Source organism: Mirounga leonina, unplaced genomic scaffold (genome assembly GCF_011800145.1).
Source record: "Mirounga leonina isolate KUSES-001 unplaced genomic scaffold, KU_Mleo_1.0 Mir_94, whole genome shotgun sequence".
Classification (NCBI taxonomy): domain Eukaryota; kingdom Metazoa; phylum Chordata; class Mammalia; order Carnivora; family Phocidae; genus Mirounga; species Mirounga leonina.
The window spans coordinates 47,054,090-47,079,046 of record NW_023270855.1 but is presented as its reverse complement, the minus strand read 5'-3'; the positions used below and the strand labels follow the sequence as shown (position 1 = coordinate 47,079,046).

The 24,957-nt window shown below is 46.6% G+C and overlaps 1 protein-coding gene across 1 annotated transcript in view; it reads left to right on the top strand.

Annotated features, from left to right (window-relative positions):
- Positions 1 to 24,957, top strand: part of NWD1 (NACHT and WD repeat domain containing 1) — a 55,819-nt gene that overhangs the window by 24,822 nt on the left and 6,040 nt on the right. Inside the window, 7 exon segments of the mRNA XM_034997180.1 lie at positions 3,046 to 3,243; positions 6,141 to 6,263; positions 12,467 to 12,669; positions 16,432 to 16,704; positions 17,582 to 17,672; positions 21,993 to 22,147; positions 23,660 to 23,936. Coding sequence (XP_034853071.1) covers positions 3,046 to 3,243; positions 6,141 to 6,263; positions 12,467 to 12,669; positions 16,432 to 16,704; positions 17,582 to 17,672; positions 21,993 to 22,147; positions 23,660 to 23,936 — 1,320 coding nt within the window.

Sequence of the window (24,957 nt, the reverse complement as noted above, 5' to 3'; positions counted from 1 at the left end):
CAGTTGCCCCAATTTTCTGATTTAAAAAAAAAAAAAATAGTCATCCTAATGAGTATGAGGTGGCCAGGCTATCTTTTTTAAAAGATTTTATTTATTTATTTGTGACAGAGAGGGAGAGAGAGAGCGCGCACAAGTGAGGGCGGGGACAGAGGGAGAAGGAGAAGCGGACTCCCCACTGAGCAAGGAGCAAGACATGGGGCTCCATCCCAGGACCCAGAGATCATGACCTGAGCCAAAGGCAGCTGCTTAACCAACTGAGCCACCCAGGCGCCCCCAGGGTGGTTTTTATTACACAGTTCCCATCTGGTTTTTGTTTGAGGGTTTTATAAGGAGTTTTATAGAGGTGTTTAAGTCCCTATATCCCTTCTGGGGCTCCCTTGGAGCTTAAACAAATGCTCCTCCTAGGAGAAGCCCACCCGCCACTGAACCTGGACAACCCCCTGGCTCCCTAGTCCCTGCATTCTCCAGCACTGCACCCTTTTTCCATCTGTCTTAGCTCTTATTATTTCTGCTGGTTGTCTTTTGTATCACCTGAGGGCCCCACCGGACTCTGAGCTCTGTGAGGGTAGGGGCATCATCACTTACTCCCTGCCAAATTGCTAGCCCTACCACATAGACCAGTCCTGGCCAAGAACTCAGATTTGGAGGCCCACCGTGTTGATTCAAATCTGGGCTTTGCCACTTACTGGCAGTGTGACCTTGCAAGTCCCTTATGCTCCCCACCCCACCCCCCACCTTGCTGTCCTCAGTGTTTCCATCTGCAAAATGGGGATGCTGGTCAACCTTCTTACCTAGAGCTTCAAGGAAAGATATGCAAGTCAATTCTTTTTTTTTTTTTATGCAAGTCAATTCTTGCAGAGCCTGTCCCCATGGTGCCATCCAAGGGTCCTATTACTGTCACATGATAGTGTCGACATTGTTGATGTGAACGGCCTTCGACAAGCCATTTCTTTTGTTGTGTTGTTGTTTGTTTCTTTGGGGTTTTTTGTTGTTGTTGTTGGATGAATCCCTTCTGCGTGGAGCCTCAGCTTCCATCATCCGCAAAATATGGGATTGAACTAAAGTATGTCCCAAGAGGAAGATGCTGGTGGGCAGTTTGGCCTTTCTTGTGCATTCATGCTCAGCAGTTGTAAAACTCACGGGGAGTGATTTACCAGGGAAACAGCCTTGGGAACAACTGCCCAGTTCGAGGGAAGATTTCAAAGCCCAAATCACAGCATGTTCTTTTCAAAAATCCTTGATTGACAACCTGGGGCTTGCCCCGCAGGAGAAGGTGTAGGAATGAATGTCACCACCAGAGGGCGCAGCTGGCCAACCTTGGGTTCCAGCACATTCCGGGACTTTGAGCCTGCTCCTCAAAGCCCACCGGATTTCTCTTATTGCCTCAGGCTCCAGGATGATTTGGTGGTGCTGTTTCTGACTCTATTTTTATTTTAAAAGCCGATATTTTGTTCACCATGGGTTGGGGGGCATTAATTTTGATTTGTTAAAATATTGCATTAAAATAGTATTTATCTCGGGGTGCCTGGGTGGCTCAGTCGGTTAAGCGGCTGCCTTCGGTTCAGGTCATGATCCCAGGGTCCTGGGATCGAGCCCCGCGTTGGGCTCTCTGTTCAGTGGGGAGCCTGCTTCTCCCTCTCCCTCTGCCTGCTGCTTCCCCTGCTTGTGCTCTCTCACTCTCTGTCAAGCAAATAAATAAAATCTTTTAAAAAGAAAAAAATAGTATTTGTCTGGGTGGTTGAGTTTGGTGGTGCCACCTTAAATTTTACACCCATGGTGAGTGGGGCACTCACACCTGGTCCTGACCTTGCCTCGTTTCACCCACCAGCAAACCAAGGCACAGGGCATTGTCACCATTGCCCCAAACCCCACAGTTAGGACAAGATGACAACAGGGAAAATGAACTGCCTGCTTCACTGTCCCTGGTCTTCATTCGAGGTTGGAATAAAACTTTTTAGGTTAGATTCCTGCCTCTTACTGGCTGTGTGACCTTGTACAAGTTGCTTAACCTCTCTGAGCCTCAATTTCCCCCTTCATGAACTAGGCATAATAATGATGATACCTCTGTTGTGGTAGGCAGAAAACACGACCCCCCTCCAAAGATATATTCACTTCCTAATCCCTGGAACCTGTGACTCTTGTCTTATATGGCAAATGATGTGACTAAATTAAGGAACTTGAGATGGAGAGTGGGGTGATGATGATGATCCGGTAGAAGTGGGTGGCTCAGGCTCCAGCAGTGAAAGAATTCACCGGAGGCAGAACAAAGGAGATAGAAGTTTCTAGAACAAAGGAGATGGAAGTTTGTTGAATACACCCCAAGGGAGCTGCAGGCAGGACCACACAGGGGAGGCTGTCCGCCCCACAGCAGTGGGAGGGGCTGTATTTAAAGGAGGAAGGTCAGGAGGTCTGGGGACATATGGAAATTTCCTTTTTCTTTTTCTTTTTTTTTTTTTGTATCTGTGCCTGGTTGTCAGTAGCTGGTCCACTAGGGCTTCTGGATAATTTGAGGCGGCTCGCCTGATGGGCCTGTCTTCAGTTCAGTGGTCGCTGTGGGCCCTTCTGCCTTGCTCTGCGTTGCATTGTTCAAGCCCATTGCCGAAAAGCGGCCTCTACCATTTACTGGGTGTCTGTGATGTTCTAGGCTCTAAGAACACAATGAACAATCATCCCTGTTCTCAGGGAGACTCAAGATCTAGGGTAGTGAAGGAATAAACAAAGAAATGTCAATTGTAGCTCTGATGAGCTCAGGGGAGTGGGGGTGGGGTGGGTGGATTAGAGGGCTAGGCTGGAGAATGCTCTTTAAAGAAGTAACCCTGGAGCTAAAATGAGATATTTAGCATGAGAAAGGGGGAGGGGAGAAGAAGGAAGTATTCCGGGCAGAGGAACCAGCGGGGACAAAGGTCCAGAGGCTAGGAACCACCTGGTGCCCTTGAAGTAGGGGTGAGTGTCCTTGGAAAGGAGAGCAGGAGGCAGGAGAAGATGGCGGCGGACTCCACCCGTCAGCAGTGCCCTTTCCCTTAACCTGAGTCCTCTTTGTTGCAGAGAGGAGCGTCCTATATACAGAACTCCTGGCCCGACTCCATTTCTTCGCTGCCTCTCATCCAGCACTGGTGGGACAGCTGTGCCATCAGGCCCAGAGCTGGTTCCGGGTGTGCCCCCACCCCGTGCTCATACCCCTTGGGGGATTCCTCCAGCCCCCGGGGGGACCCCTCCGGGCAACCGTCACAGGCTGTCACAAGGGTGAGTCTCCCCAGCACGGCAAAAATCCTGCCAGGCCCCCGTCGTGCCTGAGGGCAGTGTTTGGCAGGGGTTTCTGGCTGCTCTCTGGGGCTCCCCTCTGTTGGTAGGGAGGCCTCGAGGGTCCCATCAGGGTTTGCCCTTGCTGTCTCATGCTGACTCGACTGTCTCTGCCTCTCAGGGACTGTAGATGAGTATTGTAAATACTGCTCATGAGCCCAGAGCAAGGGGGTGCTGACTGCCTCTAAGAATCAAGTGTCCGTCTTACAGATAGTTTTTGTGATTTACTGGCTCATGCTAGTAAGACCAAAAGGTAGGCATTGATGATTGACTGGCCCCTGAGAGGCTGGTGGCACTCATAGATTCCCCCGGGACACCAGAAGTTCAGAGACAAGAGGACTTCGTTCTCTCCATTTGTTTGTTACACTTCCTTCCCTTCTTCCTCCCCCCACTTCCTTCCTTCCTTCCTTCCATCTTCTGTCTGTCCTTTTGTCCATCCATCCATCATCCATCCATCCATCCATCATCCATCCATCCATTATCCACCTTCCTTCCTTCCATTCTTCCATCCTTCCTTCCTTCCTTCCATCTTCTGTCTGTCCTTCTGTCCATCCATCATCCATCCATCCATCCATCATCCATCCATCCATTCATCCATCCATCATCCTTCCTTCCTTCCATCCACCCATCAGTCATCCATACTTTCATTAGTTATCTTCATTCTATCCCTCTCTCCACACCACTTATCTTTCCATTTCCCTCTTCTGGACATCTTCCATCCACTCACCCCTCCACCCATCTATCCACCGAGCCATTCATCAACTTGCCCACCCATCTCTCAGTTGATTCATCCATCTACTCATCTCACACCCATCCATCCACTCATCCATTTATCCAGCCAGCCATTTAGCTATCCACTCATGCACCAGTCTACCTCCACTCATCCATCCCTTCATCTGCCCACCCATAATCTCTTGCATTAATTATAAGGCCACTAAATATACAATGAACTTGTGGTTCAAATGTCAATTATTGCAACTCAGGCCATTTCTGTGCCATGGGCCTTGTAGGGAAAGATACATTCCCAAGGCATAGAGCTTCCAAAATAGAAATTCTAAGAAATTAAGTATGATGCATGGAGGAATTGATTTAGGGACAGCTGCTAGAATGCTGTGTTAAGAAAGGTTCTGAGACCAAATCTAGTTTAATGGGTAAGACTGTGTATTTATTGGGTTACAGGTTCAAATGCTATAACAAAGGACAAGATAGCAGTGACTTAAATAAAATAGCGGTTCATTTCCCCCTCACTTAACAGTCCAGGCGTTAAGTAGAGGTAAAACTCCAGGTCTCCAAGGTGTCAGGGACCTAGACTCTTTCAGTCTCGTTTGCTGCCATTTTCAATGTGAAACTTCCATTTGATGGTTCAAAATGGCAGTTCCTGCTCTGACCCACGCCATGGGCATTCCAGCCAGTGGGAAGTGGGAAGGGGAGATGGATGGAAGATCCCTTCCCTTTGAGGGCATGGTCTAGAAGCAGACTTTATCACCTCTGGGATGAGTGTCTCATTGGTGAGAACTTGGCCATCTCCAGCTGCAAGGGAGCCTGGGAATTACAGGGTCCAGATGAGTGCGGACTCCGCTAACACCTGTGGGCTCCTGGCTTGGTTACAAAAGGAAACACGACAGGATGGCTCTGGGGGACAAATCTCAGATAGTGCAGGGGCTGATTCGTGGTGTCTACCTCAGCATGGGCATAAGAAGTTACAGTCTGAGTGAAATTTCGTTTTTGCCATCCCTCGGTGGGGGGAGATGGTCTGTGTTTCGGACCCACCATGCCTCTCTGACAAGCCCCAGTCATGGCGAAGCTGCGGAAGTTTCTACCCATTCTGGGCTTCCGTTTGGTCATTTTGTAAATGAGAAATTTGAGTTCACATTTCCCAAGGTCACACCGTAAATGACAAGAAAAAAAAAAAAGAAAGAAAGAAAAGAGAAACAAATCCCATGTCCTCACTCCCTGTCCCAATGAGGCGGGAACAAAATCTGGGCTTCTCAAACTTGGATTGGCTCTGATTTCAACACTTCCCCCTCACTATTTTACATCTGGGGAAACTGAGGCACGGAGCAGGGGAAGGACTTACCCGAGGGCATTCAGAAAGTCTGGTCTCCAGCTATCTGGGCCAGTGTTTTCTCCCGTGTAACTTGGTGCCTCTCTCCTCAGCGATGTTTCAGTCAGGACCCAGCAGCGAGCCCTGGGCTGTTGTTTGCCCAAATTATTGGCAAATTTTTTTTTTCTCTGGAGCACCAGCCTTTATTTTTCCATACATGTTGATCTCAAAGAGAAGTCAGAAGCAGAGTCCTCGTTCTCAGCCAATATAATTCCATTTCTGAGTCTTGTCCAACTAGGGCAGGGTTTCTCAACCATGCGCTATTGACATTTGGGACTGGGTCATCCTCTGCAGGGGGGAGGGGGCATCCTATGCATGGCAGGGTGGTCAGCAGTTCCCCTGGCCTCCTCCACCCACCGGATGGCAGTCGCACCCCACTTCCCAGTTGTGACAGCCAACAAACATCTCCAGACATTGCCCAGTGTCCCCAGGCTCCAGACCTTCCCCAGGAGCAGAATTGCCCCTCGGTGAGAACCACAGAACTTGGGAGACACTTGTGACCTCGATGTGGTTTGGTCCCTAAGAGCAACGTGAATGTTACAACCGAGATCTGAACCTGGCCTCCAGCAGCGCGGGCTTCAAAAGCCTGGCCCTGCCACTTTCTGGGTGTGTAGCTCTGGACAAGGGACTGAACCCGTGCCTCAGTTTCCCCATCTGTGGAGTGGAGCCCCATTAGAGGACCCCGTGGCTGAGCCCGGGGGCTGATGTGGTCACTGTTGTCCCTGTGTGGCCACAGGCATCACTGCCATGGCGTGGAGCCTGGAGGAGAGGCTGCTGGTTGTTGGCACCCGGGACGGCTTTGTTGCTGTGTGGGACATGGAAGAGCAGCAGGTGATCCACATCCTAACTGGACACACAGGTGAGGCTTGGGAAGTTGGCTTCGTCAACTTAGTCATCAAGATAAATAATATTTCGGGGCGCCTGGGTGGCTCAGTCTGTTGAGCATCTCACTTTGGCTCCGGGGATGATCTCGGGTCCTGGGATCGAGCCCCACCTCTGTCCGGCTCTGTGCTCAGCGGGGAGTCTGCTTCTCCCTCTCCCTCTGCCCCTCCCCCACTCCTGCACACTCTCTCTCTCTCTCTCTCTCAGATAAATAAATAAAATATTCTTTTTTTTTTTAAAGATTTTATTTATTTATTTGACAGAGAGAGAGATAACGAGAGCAGGAACACAAGCAGGAGGAGTGGGAGAGGGAGAAGCAGGCTTCCTGCGGAGCAGGGAGCCCGATGCGGGGCTCGATCCCAGGACCCCGGGATCATGACCTGAGCCGAAGGCAGCCACTTAACGACTGAGCCACCCAGGCGCCCCTATAAATAAAATATTCTTTAAAAAAAGATAAATAATATTTCAATGCAATGTTTAAAAAAATCAAAATTAATGCAAAAAAATCCACCATGAATAAATAGCAAGCTGTCTTAAAGACAGGATCAGCAATAGTGCTATGCCAAGCCATATGGAAGCCAGAGGCAACAGGGAAACTCAACAATTTGGCACCTCCTTAAATTTGGCACCAGAGATGAGTGTCTCACTCGCCTTACCTTAATCTTGGCCCAAGTCAGACTCAAGTATTTGGGAAGGCAAAATATAGTTACGGATTGTAATGAAGACAACAGGGTGTCATCAGCAACTGTAACCCAAGTGACCCACTTAGGGCAGGCAGGTGTAAGGCATTTCTTCAGTGGAGACGATTCAGCCAAGATACCAGGGGTGCGAACAAAGAGGTGGGCAAAGGGCAGAGGGGTAGGAAGAGGAAGAGCATCCCAGGAATGGGAAACAGTCAGTGCAAAGGCCCTGACAGGGGGAAGGAGGCTGGCATGTTTCCAGAAACAGCAAGGAAGCCATGAGGCTGGAGCTTGAGACATTGTATCAAATGAAAGAAGCCCACATCATGTATTTATACAAAATGTCCAGAACAGGCAGATCCAGAGAGACACAGAACAGATTAGCAGTTGTTAGCTGGGGAGGGAGGAAGGGAAAGTGATTGCTCATCGGGACAGTGTTTCCTTTTGGGGTGATGGAAATGTTCCAGAATCAGATAGAGGTGATGGTTGCACAATACTGTGAATTATTATGTCAGTGAATTGCACACCTCCAAATGGTTTACATGATAAGGAGAGAAAGGGGAGGGAATGCCAGGTTTTGAAAATATTCTAAATTTAGACCGTGGCGATGGTTGCATAGCTCTTGACCAGACAAAGACCAATGAATTGTACCACTGTCTGTGGAATGGGTGAATTTTATGCTTGTGCATTAGATCTCAATAAAGGTATTATTTTAAGATTTTATTTATTTATTTGAGAAAGAGAGGGAGCGAGAGTGAGAGAGAGAGCACAAGCGGGGGGAGGCAGAGGGAGAAGCAGACTCCCCACTGAGCAGGGAGCCCAATGTGGGACTACATCCCAGGATTCTGGGGTCATGAAGTGAGCCGAAGACAGACCCTTAACCTACTGAGCCACCCAGGTGCCCCTCAGTAAAGGCACTAAAAATATTATTTCATCGTGAACCAAAAATGTATACTACTTCTTATTTTTTTCTCAACATTTTGCCATAAACATTTTTTTCCCCATTGAATCTTTTTTAAACAACTTTATTGAGTTGTAATTGACATAGCATTCCTCCCATTTTAAGCGTAGGATGCAACAGTTTTTGGTAGATTTGCTGAGTTGTACAACCATCACCATAATCATAGAACTTTCCATCACCCCAAAGGAGTTCTCTTTGCACTGCCTGCCCACTTTGTAGTACATCTCCACCCCTACCTACCCCCAGCCCCGTGGCAGGCACCGATGCGCTTCCTGGGTCTATCAACTCGCCTTTTCTGGACATTTCATGCAAATGGAATTGCACACTATGTGATCTTTTGGTACACCGCCTGATGTGTGTGAGGCTCGTCCTCGCTGTTGCATGAGGCAATAGTTTGTCCTCTGCATTTTGCCGAGTCCATCCGCTGTATGGAAGGGACAGCATGTGTTTATCAGTTGATCACATCGGTTGAAGGACATTTACATGGTTTCCAATTTGAGGCTGGTATGAGTCATGCTGCTATGATCCATCAAATGTCATATTTATCATGTTGAAATGCAGCAAAAATAGCTCATTCTTCTCAACAGATCATGTTCCAGAATGTATTAAATGATTTTTTTTGGTTATTTATTTTATTCCATTTTTTTTTTAATTTTTGCTATTTTAGGCTACTTCTAGTTATCTGCTATCGTGGATAACACCGCGACGAATCTCTTTTTACTCTCATCGATATTTTTTTCCTTCTGTTGAATATTTCCAGTGAGTAGGAGTCTTGAATTGGAGGATGTGAGCATTTCTATGGGTTTTGAGAAGTGGCATCTTATTGCTTTCCAAATACGCTGTATGTATGTAACAGAATAACCCTCCTCCCCAACCCCAAAGCTGCAAGCATCAGATGTTCTCAACTTCTTTGGTTTTTTTTTTCTTCCAAGGGCTGGGAGTGAGGTGGGTCCTGATAGAGTCTCTGTCAAATAAGATTCCATTCATTTTATTATCATCGGGATGGCTATTTTCCTATAGGTCTATTCAATATTTGTATTTTTGTGTGCGTGAGCTGTCTCTCCAAGACCTGAACCCATTTACCAATGGACTTTGATTCATTTTTGAAAAAGTCATCAAACTTTGTAATTAGGAAATCTCAGTAATCAGTTTATTGGCAAAACAGAGAGCATTAGGGGCATATGTACTAAGGAAAGTGAAAGTTTCCCATCACATGCTGGTGAGCTGGTCATTCATCCTGGCTTGCGAGAGCTGATGGTGAAGTTTTCAGGAATGTGGTGAGACAGTTATCAAACACAACCATTATTTTTTAATTTTTTAAAAGATTTTATTTATTTATTTATTTGAGAGAAAGGGAGAGAGAGAGAAGGGGGACAAGCAGACCCCGTGCAGAGAGCAGAGCCTGATACAGGGCTCGATTCCGCAACCCTGAGATCATGACCTGAGCCAAAATCAAGAGTTGGCTCGAGCAAGCAACCAAGCCACCCTGGCGCCCCAAACACAGCCATTATAAAATATTCAATTATAGAAGCTTGCAGCTAAATCAATTCCATTAAAATAAGGTAATAAATACTCAAAACTCAGCATTTTCTTTCTTTCTTTCTTTTGAGTTAACATTATAACACCAGGTCCTTACATTTTTCCCTTCTGTGATAACTTTGAGACAAATCCTCTGGCTCTCCTCCTTCATGAACTCACTCTCTCCTGCATACTTCTCTTTCACAGCCTACCCACTTTATTTTTTTTTTAAGATTTTATTTATTTATTTGAGAGAAGGAGAATAAGAGAGAGAGAGAGCATGAGATGGGGGAGTGGGAGAGGGAGAAGCAGACTCCCCGCTGAGCAGGGAGCCCGAAGTGGGACTCGATCCTAGGACTCCAGGATCATGACCTGAGCCGAAGACAATCGCTTAACCAACTGAGCCACCCAGGTGCCCAAAACTCAGCACTTTCTAAGTATCGTACCACACTCTATTACCTATTACCCATGTGGTGGAAATGGGGTGCTTGTTACTGGTTTCTCTTTAAGACCCTACATTCAGTGACGTCATGTTAGTGGCTTGAAATCAACCAGGGATGGGAATATTTACACCAAGGAAACTGGCAAATGCCACAAATCAGGGTTTTCCCCAATCTCCTTGGAGAGCCCGTTGTGAAGCATTTACTAGTCCCTTTCCCCAAGGGGTGTTTGGATATACATAAATATGTGTGGTTTTATATAAAGTCACATAAGCTTTTGCTTGTATAACCTGTTTCTTTTTTCAGTTAACATCACATATTTTGCCTCTTTCCATATTTATGTATGTATCTCTAATTCATTTTAACTGTAGCATAGTGTTCCATGTGTGGGGATATTTTGTAACGTATTACTACGTACACAAATTTGGAGTTGAAAAATACCCAAATTGCAACAAATAAGAATTTCCCACTCCTCCTGTCATTTAAATTATAAAGAAATAAAACTCCCTTTAGTCTCTCCCATCCATCGGTTTCCATGGAAGTGATCAGGACTCACAGTTTGTTATATGCCATAAGCAGTTTTTTTCTAGACTTATGCAGACATGGCTCTGTATAGGCTCATGTACTTTGAGTTTATGTCGAAAGCAGATGGTGCTATTTTATACACTAGGCTGTAACTTGCTTTTTTCACAATATATTGTAACAATACTTTGTAGCGGCTGAGAGCCTGGGTTCTGGGCTGGATTCCTGGTTCCACTACTTATTAACCATGTGGTTTTGGATAAGTGACAGTACTCAGCTCTGCCTCTGTTTCCATATCTATACAATGGGATAATAATAGTACCTCATAGACTTTTTATAAGATTAAAGGAGTTTAATGCATGTAAAGTACTAACAACTATACCTGTTACATAGAAAGCCCCCAGTAAGTATTGGCGGTTGTAATAATTTATTACGGTTAGGTGTATATATAGATCTATCTCATTATTTTTAATGGCTGCATAACATTCTTTATAAGGATGCACCGTATTATTTAACAACTTCCTTTTCATAAATAGGTTGTTTGCAATTTTATTTTTATAAGACAACACCGCAACTAACATCCATATCTTTACACTCCTATGCTATTACTTCAGCAAGACACATTCCTAGAAGTGGAATCGCTGAGTCAAATTGTATGCACATTTTTCCTTTTCCCCTCTTTTTCTGAGCATTTTATTTTGAAATAATTCTAGACTCACAAGAAGTTGCTAAAATAGTGCAGAGAAGTCCCTCATACCCTGTATGCGCTTTCCCAGAATGGCAAGATCTTATATAACTATAGTGTATTAACAAAATCAAGAGACTACACACTTTAACTTTTGGTAAGTGTTACCAAATTGTCCTTTACAAATTTATATATCAATTTATACTTCCATCAGCAAAGTAACTTCTTTCTTTCTTTTTTTTTTTCAAGATTTTATTTATTTATTTGAGAGAGAGAGAATGAGAGAGAGAGAGCACATGAGAGGGGGGAGGGTCAGAGGGACAAGCAGACTCCCCGCTGAGCAGGGAGCCCGATGCGGGACTCCATCCAGGGACTCCAGGATCATGACCCGAGCCGAAGGCAGCCGCCCAACCAACTGAGCCACCCAGGCGCCCGAAAGTAACTTATTTCTTGTATCTTTGTCAGTAGTACAGTGATCAATCTTGAAAATTTTTGCCAGGGACGCCTGGGTGGCTCAGTACGTTAAATGTCCGACTCTTGATTTCAGCTCAGGTCATGATCTCAGGGTCATGTGATTGAGCCTGGCATAGGGCTCCAGGCTGAGCATGGAGCCTGCCTGAGACTCTTTCCCTCTCCCTCTGCCCCTCCCCCCCAACTCGTGCATGCACATATGCACGCACTTTCTCTCTCCCCAAAAAATTGCGAATATTTTGTGTAATAATGATATATTGGTATTTCATCTTGCATTTTTGTGATTACTAGTGAGGTTGCACATCATTTTCTAATGCTTATTGTCTACAAGTGCTATTTCTGTAAATTTCCTGTCTATATTCTTTGTCCAGTTTCTGAGGAGGTTGTTTGCATTTTCCCTGATTATTTGTAAGAACTTTTTGTTTATTATGGAAAGTCTCCATTATCTGTTATATATTACAAATATTTTCTCTTAATCTGTCATATGACTTTCAACTCTACTTTATCCTCCTGAAGTTTTGCATTTTTATGTAATCCAATTGATCAATTTTTCCTCTTTATGTCTTCCAAATTTCGTGTTTTGATTGGAAAATATCTTTCCAAGATTGTAAAATTTTCTCTATAACCTTACCTTGTTTTTACATGTTTATTGATTTTAAACACTCCCTGGATAATGCTGAACTTTTATAAATTGCAGTGATCTCTGTTTATTACATATTCACATCTGGGCAATTGATTTAATCATAACCAGTTGCACTCTTAATTGAGTTTTGCCACATTCCATTATTTGTAATTTGGTTACGTTTGAATCCATCATCTTTTCCAAACCAACAGGCGTTTTGGTAGTTGGAAAGTCAAAATGTTTTCAGCTAATATATTCTCCCTGACCCTGGTCTACTGCAGGAGAGGTGAGGTATGTGAAAGTGTTTGCCAAAGGGACGCTCGCCCTCTCTGCCTCAAAGGACCACACACTGCGCTTGTGGGATTTACTCTCTGGGCAGGAGAAATTCACCATTTGGGACGGAGGCTCAAAAGATCACACTGAGATCTGCAGTCTTCACATGGATGAAGCAAAGAAAGTTGTGTATTTGGCATCTGGCTCAAAGGTAACAAACACCTGCCCTGTTTGCAAAGGAAAGCTACGACCAGAGCATTGCAAGACAGCATATGGTGTTTCTAGGAGATGGGGCTCCCTAATAGGGGGTGGGCATAAACAGGGGTGCACAACCACTGGATAGGATACTATAAGGGGTTTCAAACTTCACAGTTGGATTAGATGATCTTGATAGTTCTTTCTGACCCTAAGAGTTGAGACTTTTCATCTTTTTTCTTTTTTCTTTTTTTTTTAAGATATATTTATTGGGGCACCTGGGTGGCTCGGTTGGTTAAGCCTCTGACTCTTGATTTCTGCTCAGGTCATGATCTCAAGGTCGTAAGATCAAGCCCCATGTTTGGCTCCAAGCTCAGTGGGGAGTCTGCTTGAGATTCTCTTTCTCCCTCACCCTCTGCCCCTCTCCCCACGCTCTCTCACTCTCTCTCTCTCAAAATAATAAATAAATAAAGATTGATTGATTTATTGGTGGGGAGGGGCAGAGGAAAGAATCTTCAAGCAGACTCCCCACTCAGCAGGGAGCCTGACGCGGGGCTCCATCTCATGACCCATGAGATCATGACCTGAGCGGAAATCAAGAGTCGGAGGCTTAACTGACTGAGCCACCCAGACACCCCAAATCTTTTTTAATTCGGTCATTTTAGTGCTATAAATTTCTCTCTGAGTACAGCCTTACTTGCATCCCACAAACCTTGCTATGTCATATTATCATTTACCTTCAGTTTAAAACATTTTCAGATTTCCCTTTTGATTTGCTCTTTGGTCCATGGGCTATTTAACCAACTGAGCCACCCAGACGCCCCAGGTCCATGGGCTATTTAGAAGTGTGCTATTTATTCCCAGATATTTGAAAGGTTCCCAGGTAGCTTACCTTTTTCTTTCCTAACTTAATTTCATTTGTATGATGAATCCTGTCAAATGTATTGAGACTCATTTTAGGGTCTCTCTTGGTAAATGTTCCACATACATCTGAAAACAATCTGTATTCTGCTGTGTTATTCCTCTATATCAATTACAACCCTGTGATCTGATTATGTGATGAATAGAGACGCAGTAGAACAGTGGGTGAAAGCTTAGGAACTAAAGGCGTGGGGAAAAAATCTGTACCTAACTCCCAGTTGACTTCTTTGTAAGCTGAGTGATCTTGATCATATCACCGTACCTCTCTGCCTCCATTCTTCGTCTACCTGATGAGATAATGACTAAAACACCTGGCATAGTGCTTGGTGCATAGTAAGCACCAAATACTTAATAGCTATTATTATATTTTATTAGGAACAGGCAGATGTTAACATAAGTAATACTGGTAGCTTATAAACCGTGCTGTCCAATATGGGTGGTCACCAGCCAGATGCGGCTACTGAGCTCTTGAGATGTGCCTATTCTGAATTGAGATGTGCTGTAAGTACAAAACACACTGGCTTTCAAAGCCTTAGTACCATAGAAATCATGTAAAAGATTTCAGTAGTGATTTGATATTGATTATGTGTTGCAATGGTAACATTTGGACATAAGGCTAAACCAAATATATTATTTAAATCGATTTCACTTGTTTCTTCTTACTTTTTTTTTTAAAGGGACGAATACAGAATTTGAAGTCACGCAGCTTTACATTATACTGTTATTGACAGGGCAGGCTTAAATATTAGGGAGGTGTTCACTGATTTCAAAACTGGTTAAAGAAATCACTTTGTTTATCAGCAGAAGTTTGGAAAACACAGTAAAGAAATAGGAAATAATAGGGGTGCCTGGGTGGCTTATTGGGTTGAGTGTCCGACTCTTGGTTTCGGTTCAGGTCTGATGATCTCAGGGTTGTGAGATCCAGGCCGGCTTTGGGCTCGGCGCTCAGTGGGGAGTCTGCTTGGATTCTCTTCCTCAGCCCCTCCCCACATTCAGACACTCTCTCTTGCTCTCTCTTTCTCTCTAAAACAAATAAATCTTGGGGCACCTGGGTGGCTCATTCGTTAAGCATCTGCCTTTGGCTCAGGTCATGATCCCGGGGTCCTAGGATCGAGCCCCGCGTCCCGCTCCTTGTTCAGCGGGAGGCCTGCTTCTCCCTCTCCCGCTCCTGCTCCCCCTGCTTGTGTTCCCTCTCTCTCTGTCAAATAAATAAATGAAATCTTTAAAAAACAAAAAAACAAAACAAAACAAAAACAAGTACCATATGAGTCTATTTATATGAGGTCTCTAGAGTGGTCAAATCCATAGAGACAGAAGGTGGAATGGTGGGGAGTCTGTGTTTCATGGGGACAGAGGTTCAGTTTGGGAAGATGAACTAGTCCTGGAGATGGATGAGGGGGTTGGCTGCATGCCAGTGTGAATATGCTTAATGCCCCGCAACTGGACAGTTAAAAATGGTTGCAATGGGGCGCCTGGATGGCTCAGTCGTTAAGCGTCTGCCTTCCGCTCAGGTCATGATCCTGGGGTCCTGGGATGGAGCCCCGCATTGGGCTCTCTGCTCAGCGGGAAGCCTGCTTCTCCCTCTCCCACTCCCCCTGCTTGTGTTCCCTCTCTTGCTGTGTCTCTCTCTGTCAAATAAATAAATAAAATCTTTAAAAAAATAAAATAAATAAATCTTAAAAAAAAAAGAAATAGGGGCGCCTGGGTGGCTCAGTCGGTTGGGCATCTGCCTTCAGCTCAGGTCCTGATCCCAGGGTCCTGAGATGAGCCCTGGGTGGGGCTCCTTGCTCAGCGGGGAGCCTGCTTCTCCCTCTGCCTACCGCTCTCCCTGCTTGTGCTCTCTCTCTCTCTGTCAAAAAAATAAATAAAATCTTTTTTAAAAGAGATAAGAGATAATAATAGTTAATCCCAAAGACAACCAGTTTTACATTTACATGAGTTTGTCTCCTGTGGTGTGTGGGTATGCACATACAAGTGCACGTGTGTGTAAGTATAACACAAAATGGGGATAAAACCATATAGAAAGCTAGGTGTGCAGCTTTATAATCTATTTTTATTTGCCCATAACCTCAAACATTCTTCAGAATCAGCAGGCTTAGTGATTTCGTGAGATGTCCTTGCACTGACTCCACTACAGTTTTTTTTTTAAGATTTTATTTATTTATTTGACACAGAGAGAGAGAGACAGCGAGAGAGGGAACACAAGCAGGGGGAGTGGGAGAGGGAGAAGCAGGCTCCCCCCTGACGCGGGGCTCGATCCCAGGACCCTGGGATCATGACCTGAGCCGAAGGCAGACGCTTAACCGACTGAGCCAGCCAGGTGCCCTGGTTACTATTGATTTTAAAAGGTACTTTTTTTGGTGAGGTTAAATATGAAACCTGCCGTAATCAAGAATTATTTGTAGTGAACAGATACGTGAATGCATACGTTACGGCTGACTTTTTCCCCCATTTTTAAGACTGTTATTTTGGAGAAATTTTAGGTTCATGGAAATGTTATAAAGCTATTATAGAGAGTTCCCATATGCCCGTCTATCCAGTCTTCAGTCATGTCAACATCTTACATAACCAGGGTACATCTGCCACAGCTAAGACATTAATACTGGTAAAGTTTCTATCAGTCTCACTCAGACTTTACTCATTTCATCAGTTTTTCCACAAATGTCCTTTTGCTGCTCTAGGATCTAATCCAGGATACCTCTCCCCTCTGCCTTTTTTTTTTTTTTTTTTTGGAACTAACAGTGTTGAAAATAAAATGCATGCCCTCTGAAAAAGCCCAGGTTTTGCATTTGACTCTGGAAAACCTGCAATCCAGGTCTCTTGCTGAGATTGCCCTTCCTTTCCATGATTCCATCAGGTCAGTGCTTGGCATCTGGCAACTGCAGAGCTGGTTTTCCGTATCTTGGGAGATGTGTCTGACCGCTGGATATGCGCAGCTGTGCTGGCTTCCCGGGCCACGCTGCTGACCGTGTCTGAGGCTGGCGTGGTCAGTCTGTGGAGCTCAGCCGCAGGAAAACTGCAGGGGAGGCAACACTTATCCAGCATCAAAGAAGAAACACCTACCTGTGGGGTCTCGGTCCAGAAGCAAGGCAAGCTGGTGGCCGGGTTTAGCAAGGGCTCCATCTCTTTGGTAAGTCTCTCTCCTGAGTGTGATACCCACACCGCTCAGCTCCAACGTGCTCAGATGTCCTAGAAGTTGGGAGAAACCACTTCCCCTTTGATCTTTTCGTAAATGACATTTGGTTTCTTAATTTAGGGATTTGCAACTAACTCAGCGCGATTCAGGAAACATCTCTTGGTGTCTCCTGGGGGCTGACCAATGTGGGTCACTGTTGGCACTCATGTCTCTGGACATAGCCAACTGTCCTTGGCCGGCGGGGTTGGCACAAAATTGCCCTCCCCACCCCTTGAGAACCACTGCCCTGGACACATTCAGGGAAAAACTTGCAGAACAGTGTCTCTGATGGATGGTGCAAAAAAGCATGGTCGTGTAAGTGCTCATCTATGCAAACGGATGCAGCAAAGCAGACAACAGTCCCTTCTGGGGGGAAGGGAGAACGGCAGGAAAGGTGAAGAGGTGCTCATGGTGTGCTCTGGATACTTCTTTTTTTTTTTTTCCATCTTATACAGGATTGTTGTTTAATTTTTTTTTTTTAAGATTTCATTTATTTGTGAAGGGGGGGTGGAGAGAACAAGCAGGGGGAGTGGGAGAGGAAGAAGCAGGCTTCCCGCGGAGCAGGGAGCCCGATGTGGGACTCGATCCCAGGACCCCAAGATCATGACCTGAGCCGAAGGCAGATGCTTAACAGACCTTGGGAACCCCCCCATGATAGCCCTATGCAGTGGTCCTGTATCATCGCCCATTTCCCAGATAAGGAAACTAAGGCATCCAAGGGCTAAGGCACTTGCTTCGAAGCTGGTGAGCGGTAGAGCCTTGCAGCCAAGCTCCTGGCCCTGGACCTTTCACCCTGTGGAAATGCTTGATGGGCATCCTTGACTTTGCACAGGTTACCCTCGAAGGAGACAGCCTGCTGGAGAAGCTTCCGGAAGCCGTGAGGTTCCTTATACTCTCTGAAGACGAGTCCCTTCTCGCTGCAGGTAGCGTCTAGCTCTTATTCGGAGCCATGAGGAGCTAACTCCAGATTTGGTTGCAAGAGCAAAGGGGCTTGGTCGGGGGGGCGGGGGGCGGGGAGTGTTGGAGGGACAGTCCTAGACCAGCGGATGGCAACCTTTTCTGCAGCAGGCTGCACAGTACCCATTTTTGGCTTTGCAGACCCAGTGGTCTCTGTGGCCACAAATCAAGCCTGCCCCTGTGATGTGAAAGCCGCTGCAGATGCTATCTCATGTGGAGGCCAACATTTGGATTTCGTATCATGTTCACCTGTCACAAAACAGGAATCGTGTTTTTATTTTTGTAAAACTATTTAAAAATGTGAAAAGTCTTCTGAGCTCATGGGTCATAGAAAAATAGATGGCGGGCCAGTCGCAGCTCACGGCTATAGTTTGCCAACCCCTGGTCATTATCTTTGAGATGAGGGTGGTTATCCCTGCCACACAGGGACAGGGTTGGAGGGGGGCCGCCTGGGAGGATGGGGTGCACTCAGGGGTGAGCCAGCCCACGCGACCCCTGCGTTTAGGGGCTCCCAGGCTAGCAGACGGTAAGGTAGCCACGAGGAAGAGTGGTTGGTGTGATGACCAGACAAGATTCAGGGGTTATGGGAGCATGTGACAGGGTTCCCTTCTTTAGTCTGAAACAGTCGGGGAAGGCTTCCTGGGAGGTGACCAACAGATACTCTGCAGCCTGATTTTTTTTTTTTAAAGATTTTATTTATTTGACAGAGAGAGAGACACAGCGAGAGAGGGAACACAAGCAGGGGGAGTGGGAGAGGGAGAAGCAGGCTTCCTGCTGAGCAGGGAGCCCAATGTGGGGCTCGATCCTGGTACTCCGGGATCATGACCTGAGCCAAAGGCAGATGCTTAACGACTGAGCCACCCAGGCGCCCCTTAAAAGACTATTTTTTAAAGATCAGTTTTGGGGGGCACCTGGCTGGTTTCTTTAGAGGAGTGTGTGACTCTTGATCTCAGGGTCGTGAATTCAAGCCCTACCTTGGGTGTAGAGATTATTTAAATAACTAAATATTTAAAAAAACAAGATCAGATTGGGGTTCGCAGCCAAATTGAGCAGAAAGTACAGAGATTTCCCATATACTCCTTACACCCCCCCCACGCTCGCAGCCTCCTCCAATATCAACACTCCCCCCTCCCCCCACCAGGGTGGTGCATTTGCTATAAATGATGAACTGCATCGACACATCATCATACCGTTCACTCTGGGTGTTGTACATTCTATGGGTTTGGACAGACATGTAATGACATATATCTACCATCATAATCTCAGATAGGGTAATTGCATTGCCCTAAAATCAGCCTGATTTTTTTTTAAGATTTTATTTATTTATTTGAGAGAGAGAGACAGAGATAATAACAGAGATAGCAAGAGAGCACAAGCAGGGAGCAGAGGGAGAAGCAGGCTCCCTACTGAGCAGGGAGCCTGACATAGGGCTCCATCTCAGGACCCTGGGATCATGACCTGAGCCGAAGGCAGATGCTTAACCGACTGAGCCACCCAGGCACCCCAGTGATTTTTATAAATCCATTTCCAGGGGTCAAAGACAACGGGAGACCGGTGCTGTCCAGTAAGGCAAACCACAAATGTGAGCCACCTTTATAACCGAATGTCTTCATGACCCTATTTAAAAAGGCAAAATGAGGGTGCCTGGGTGGCTCAGATGGTTAAGCGTCTGCCTTCGGCTCAGGTCATGATCCCAGGGTCCTGGGATCGAGCCCCGCATAGGGCTCCCTGCTCAGCGGGGAGCCTGCTTCTCCCTCTACCTCTCTCTCTCTCTCTGTCTCTCATGAATAAATAAATAAAATCTTTAAAAAAAATAAAAAATAAAAATAAAAAGGCAAAATGACATAGGTGTCATTCACGTTAATAATATATCTTGTTTAATCCAACACATCCAAAAATTCAACATGAAATCAATATAAAAATTATTAACGGTCTTTTTCACATTGCGAAGGATATGAAACCTGGCATGTGTTGTCCACTGACGGCTCATCTCAACTTGGCTCAGCCACAGTAAGAGCCACACGTGGCTCGTGGTGACCACACCTGCACAGAGATCACAGGTCTAATAAATAGACACTTAGCCTCTGAGGCTGACTGATGGATGATTGACTGATAATGCATCTTGCATCGTGTTTCCAAAAGAATTTTAGGTGGCATTAGTATGTGTGAAATGCAGCACAGGAAATGGGAATGGGGGGAGGGTAGAGGCACAACATGGAATCAGGACCGAGGCCAAAGGCACCGAGGACCTCAGTGACCTAGAACCTTGTCACAGTGGGTCTCAAGTGTGGCTCTGTCCAGCAGCCAGTGAGGAGAAGCCTGAGCAGGTTCTCCATCCACAGTGTTGGGAACCCACCTGTTGCTCAGGAGATGTACCCCGATCCCGACTCAGCTAAGATCAGGCAGAGATTTCTTCCAAGGTCATAAACGGACTTGCAGCTCAGGGGTCCCCAAGATCACCGTCAGGTTCGGTGATTTGCTAGGGCTCAAAGAACTTAGAAAGGCTCATGCTCACAGTTTATTGTAGCCAAAGGACACAGATGAAGATCAACGAAGGGTAGAGGTGCGTGGGGCTGAGTCCAGAAGGCACCAGGCACGAGCTTCCTGGTGTCCCCTCCCCGTGGAGACACGTGGACAGCACTTAATTCTCTTAGCCACAGGGTGTGACGACAGTGTCCTGCCAACTAGGGAAGCTCACCTAGCTTGCTGTCCAGGATTTTTACTGCGGGTCGGTTATGTAGACCCAGCTGACCACCTGCACAGCTGACCTCGGTCTCCAATATCCCCTGAGGTCCATCCAATACTGCGTGTCCCACCATAGATCACATGTGAGCACGCACCATCCCGTGTGGCCCAAGGCCTCAGGCAACAAGGACACTTTAATCAAGCAGCACATTCTAGGGGCCTAGAGGGCACCTCTCAGGAGCCCGGCAAGGGCCAAACCATTCGTATGCAGGATGTGGACAGCCCAGGCCAGCGGAGTTAATCCTCTACCGCACAAGAATGGAATGCAGATATCCTTGGATAGCAGATACCCTGATGCACTTGATCCGCTTCCCATAACATCCTTCTGTGTGAGCCTCAGGTTCAACTGGAGTTCAGTAAAACAATTCCACGGAGGGCCTGGAGAGGCAGTAAGATGGACTCTCAGCCCCCAGCTTCTCCTGTGCTGACTTGATTCTGGGGTTTCCGGGAAACGGACCTGAGCTGGTGCAGGCCAGGTGCATAGCCCAGAGTCCCACAGCACCACCCCCAGGGCTGCAGGCCCAGGAAGAGCTGCATAATCTGGACTTAGCCCACTTTCCTGCACTGCCAGGGGTCCTCTTAACAAAGCATTCACCCAGCCCGTATCTGGAACACACATGAGCAAGTCGCCTTGGGTGGGGTGCCAGAGAAAATGAATACAGAATACAGTTAAATTTCAGATAGACGACAAATCAAATTTTCAGTATAAAAATATCCCATGTAATATTTGGGATACACTTATACGAATCACAATTTCACTGTTTATCTGAAATTCAAATTTAATTGAACTGTCCGTTGGGTTTTTGGTTTTGTGTTGTTTCGTGTTAAATCTAGCAACCCTCTCCCTCTCTCTTCCTCCTCTCCTGCTCCTTCGTTCCGCTCCAGCCACACTGGTCTCTGTGTTGCTCCTGAGACATACCCAGGCCTTTCCTACCTCCCGCTCATCCCACGCTGTTCCCCAGTCTTCCAGTGCCAATCCCCTTCTCAAATGTCCGCTCCAATGTCCTGTGGTTGCTGCAACCAATGACCACACAAACGTGGTCGCTTTGACAAAATAGAAATCTCTTTTCTCACAGTTCTAGAGGCCAGAAGTCCAAAATCATGCTCCCTCCAGAGGCTCCAGAGAAGAATCCTTTATTTTGCCCCTTCATTGTCCTCATCACAGATTGTAACTGCTTTCTTTTCCTTCCTGTCTTCCTTCCTCCCTCCCTTCTGTCTTCAAAACGTATCTGCCTTATGTCCAGTTTTGTGCTGGGTTCTGGGACGCCACGAGCAGCCCAAACAGGCAGTCCCAGCCCTCTGAAAAAGAAGAGTCTTGGGATAATAAATAACTTGGCTGTTTTCTGTGAGCTTATTGATCCCTGTGGTCAGCTGCCCCCCTCCCTGAAACTATACGCTAGGTGAGGATGTCTCTCTCGTTCGACACTGTATGCCTTCCCCCTCCTCATAGCAGGTGCTCAGAAAAATCTTTGTTGACTGGATGGAATTACTCTTGAGCTCCTCCAGGAATGACAGGGATAATCCCATGCCTTCCATTTCAGGGTTTGGAAGATCTGTGCGGATATTCTTGGCTGACTCACAGGGGTTTCATCGATTCATGGCCACCGACCTTGAACACGAGGACACAGTAGAGACAGCCGGTTTTGGTCCTGAGAACAATCTGATTATTACTGGGTCCCGGGATGCACTCATTCAGGTGAGGGGTCATCCTCACTCTGCCTCTGGAATAGAAAGTATGATTCCTTAGGAGTCTTTTGGCTTCGAAATATAGAGACAGAAACTAGTGCAGGTGAAACAGGGCAGGTCATTGGGAGGATGTGGGGGAGGGATCCCCTGAGACCCCTCGACAGGCCTGGGGGTGGGGGGGCAGGAGTTACCAAAATGTTCAACAAAGGATACAGCCTTCCCACCGAACCTGAAAACCTGGGAGGATTTTGGCTTCAGAGTGGGGCCAGGGTGGGGGGACGTGGAGGAAAATTCCCATTGAGCTCCAAGTTCTCACGATAAAGTAGCAGTTCTCCGAGTACCTGGGCAGCTCAGTCGGCTAAGCATCTGACTCTTGATTTCAGCTCAGGTCATGACCTCAGGGTCTTGAGATCAAGCCCCACGTGGGTCTCTATACTCAGTGGGGAGTCTGCTTGAGGATTCTCTCTTCCCCTGCCTCTCCCCACCGCTTGTGCTTAAATGCATGGATGTGCATTCATGTGCACATGCTCTCTCTCTAAAAAAAAAGGTAGCAGTTCTCCAACATTCTGGCTTTAGGACCTCTTTACATTCCTAAAGATTATTGAGGACCCCAAAGAGCTTTTGTTTATGTGGGTTACATCAATTTGATTGATACTTTTTTAACAAAGACTTATTTTGGAATAATTTTAGGATTTCCAGAAGAGTTGCCCAAAAAAGCACAGAGAGCCCCCATATATAAATATCTACTCTTCACCCAGCTTGCTCAATATTAATATCTCATGCCACCGAGCTCTTTATCAAAACTAAAAAATTTACATTAGGACAATACTATTAACTGATCTGCAGATTCTGTTCTGATTTCACCAGCTTTCCTACCAATGCCCTTTTTTTCTTTATTTCCAGGATCCAATCTGGGATCCCACGTTGCAGTTAGTATCTATTGGTAGTTAGCATATTAAAAATTAGAGATGAGGAAATCCAAAAATACACATCCATTGATTCATGAACATTACACGTCAATGTAATAACAGACATCTATGAAAATAACTATAGTTTCTGAAACAAACAAAACAACTCATGAGAAGAGTGTCATTGGTGCACATTTGGACAAATCTCTTTTATGTCTGGCTTAGTAGAAGATGAATTGGTTTCTCATATTTAATTCTGCATTCTCTTTGTTGTGATATCACATGTCCCGTAGCTTCTAGAAAACTCCAGTGTTCACTCACGAGAGGAAGAGGGTAGAAAAGGCAAACAACTTCTTGAATTACTATGAAAACCGTTTTGCCTTTGCATGCCTTCCTGAAGATGCCTGGAGGTACCCTCCAGGGGTTCCCTGGATCACACTTTGAGAATTGCTGTGGTAGCAGATTGGTGAGGTGTGGGGAAGTTTGAGGGGCTGGTGAAGGCCCTTGAACTGCAGCCTGAGACTCCACCTTAGGTGGACAAATAGATGCAGATATTCTGCGCTGTGACAGCAGAATGAAGAAGTCAGCTCTGGCCCTCTGCTGTCCGTCCTCAGGTGTGGAGTCTGTCGGCACAGGGGACCCTGCTGGACATTCTGGAAGGCGTCGGGGCCCCCATGAGCCTGCTGGCCTGGGGTGGGGCCTTGGTGGCATCTGCTTCCCAGCAGTCCTCGTCTTTTAAAGTCTGGGATCTCACCTACATTCAGAAGCCGAGGGCCTGCACCCCGTTTCTGGACCGCACTGGCCTCACTGCGGTGTCACACAATGGAGGCTACATTTACTTCCCCAAGATTGGGGACAAGAACAAAGTCACCATCTGGGACTCGGCAGAAGGTCGGTGAGATATAAGCCTGGTTGTTCGTGTGGGGAAGAGCCAGAGCCCCTGTCTTGGTCTGCTTGGGCTACTAGAACCAAACGCCACAGACTGGGCAGTTTAAACAATAGACATTTATTTCTCACAGTTCTGGAGGCTGGGAAGGCCAAGGCCAAGGCCAAGGCACTGGCAGATCGGTGTCTGGTGACGGCCGGCCTCCTGGCTGGAGATGGCCCCTTTCCCTTTCTTCTTATGTCCTCACAGGAGCATAGAGAAGGAAGCAAGCTCCCCGGGCCCTTGTATAAAGGTGGGGACTCTGCCCGCATGACCTCATCACCTCCCAACACCATCACATTAGGGGGTAGGGTTTCGACGTGTGAATATGGGGGGACACACTCAGTCCATAAGACCCCCATAACTCCAGTCAGGTTGAAAGTTGGCTAACCAGAGATCAGGACTTGATTTTGTAAATTTTCCAGCACGCGGGTCATCGACCATCCGGTTGTCAATCCTGGGAAGCAGGGCATGTGATGGGGATATTTGCACAAGGGGTGGGTTGAGGGAGCTCCCAGAGAAACCCAAAAGGGAGTGAGGGAAGCAGGCAGGGGCAGGGAGAGGACTGAACAAGGAGGTGGGCTCAGCCTGATCCCAGGGGGGCCCTGGAGTATAAATTGCAGCTCAGAGTTGTTCCATCGTGAAGCAAGAGGGCCCATCTTTTGTAGCCCCATATCAAGCAGTCACTGGCTGCAGCCCATTCTGGGTGGTGGGCACAGCCCCCAAACATTTTGAGATGAGGGGCTCCCTTCCCCTGAGGGCAGTGGGCAGCCTGGGGGCTGGGTGCCCTGGCCGGTAACGGGCTTCTGGGCACGTCACCAACTGTGTCTACTGTAACCTCCATGGGGCGAATGGAGGTACAGAAATTCCTTGTTAATGATAAAATATTATGAGAAAAGAGATTCACTCTCACCTTCCTGCATTCATGGGTTTGGCAGATGTTTGGTTAGTGCTGACCGTCGAGCCAGGCTCTGGGGTTGGCAGTGA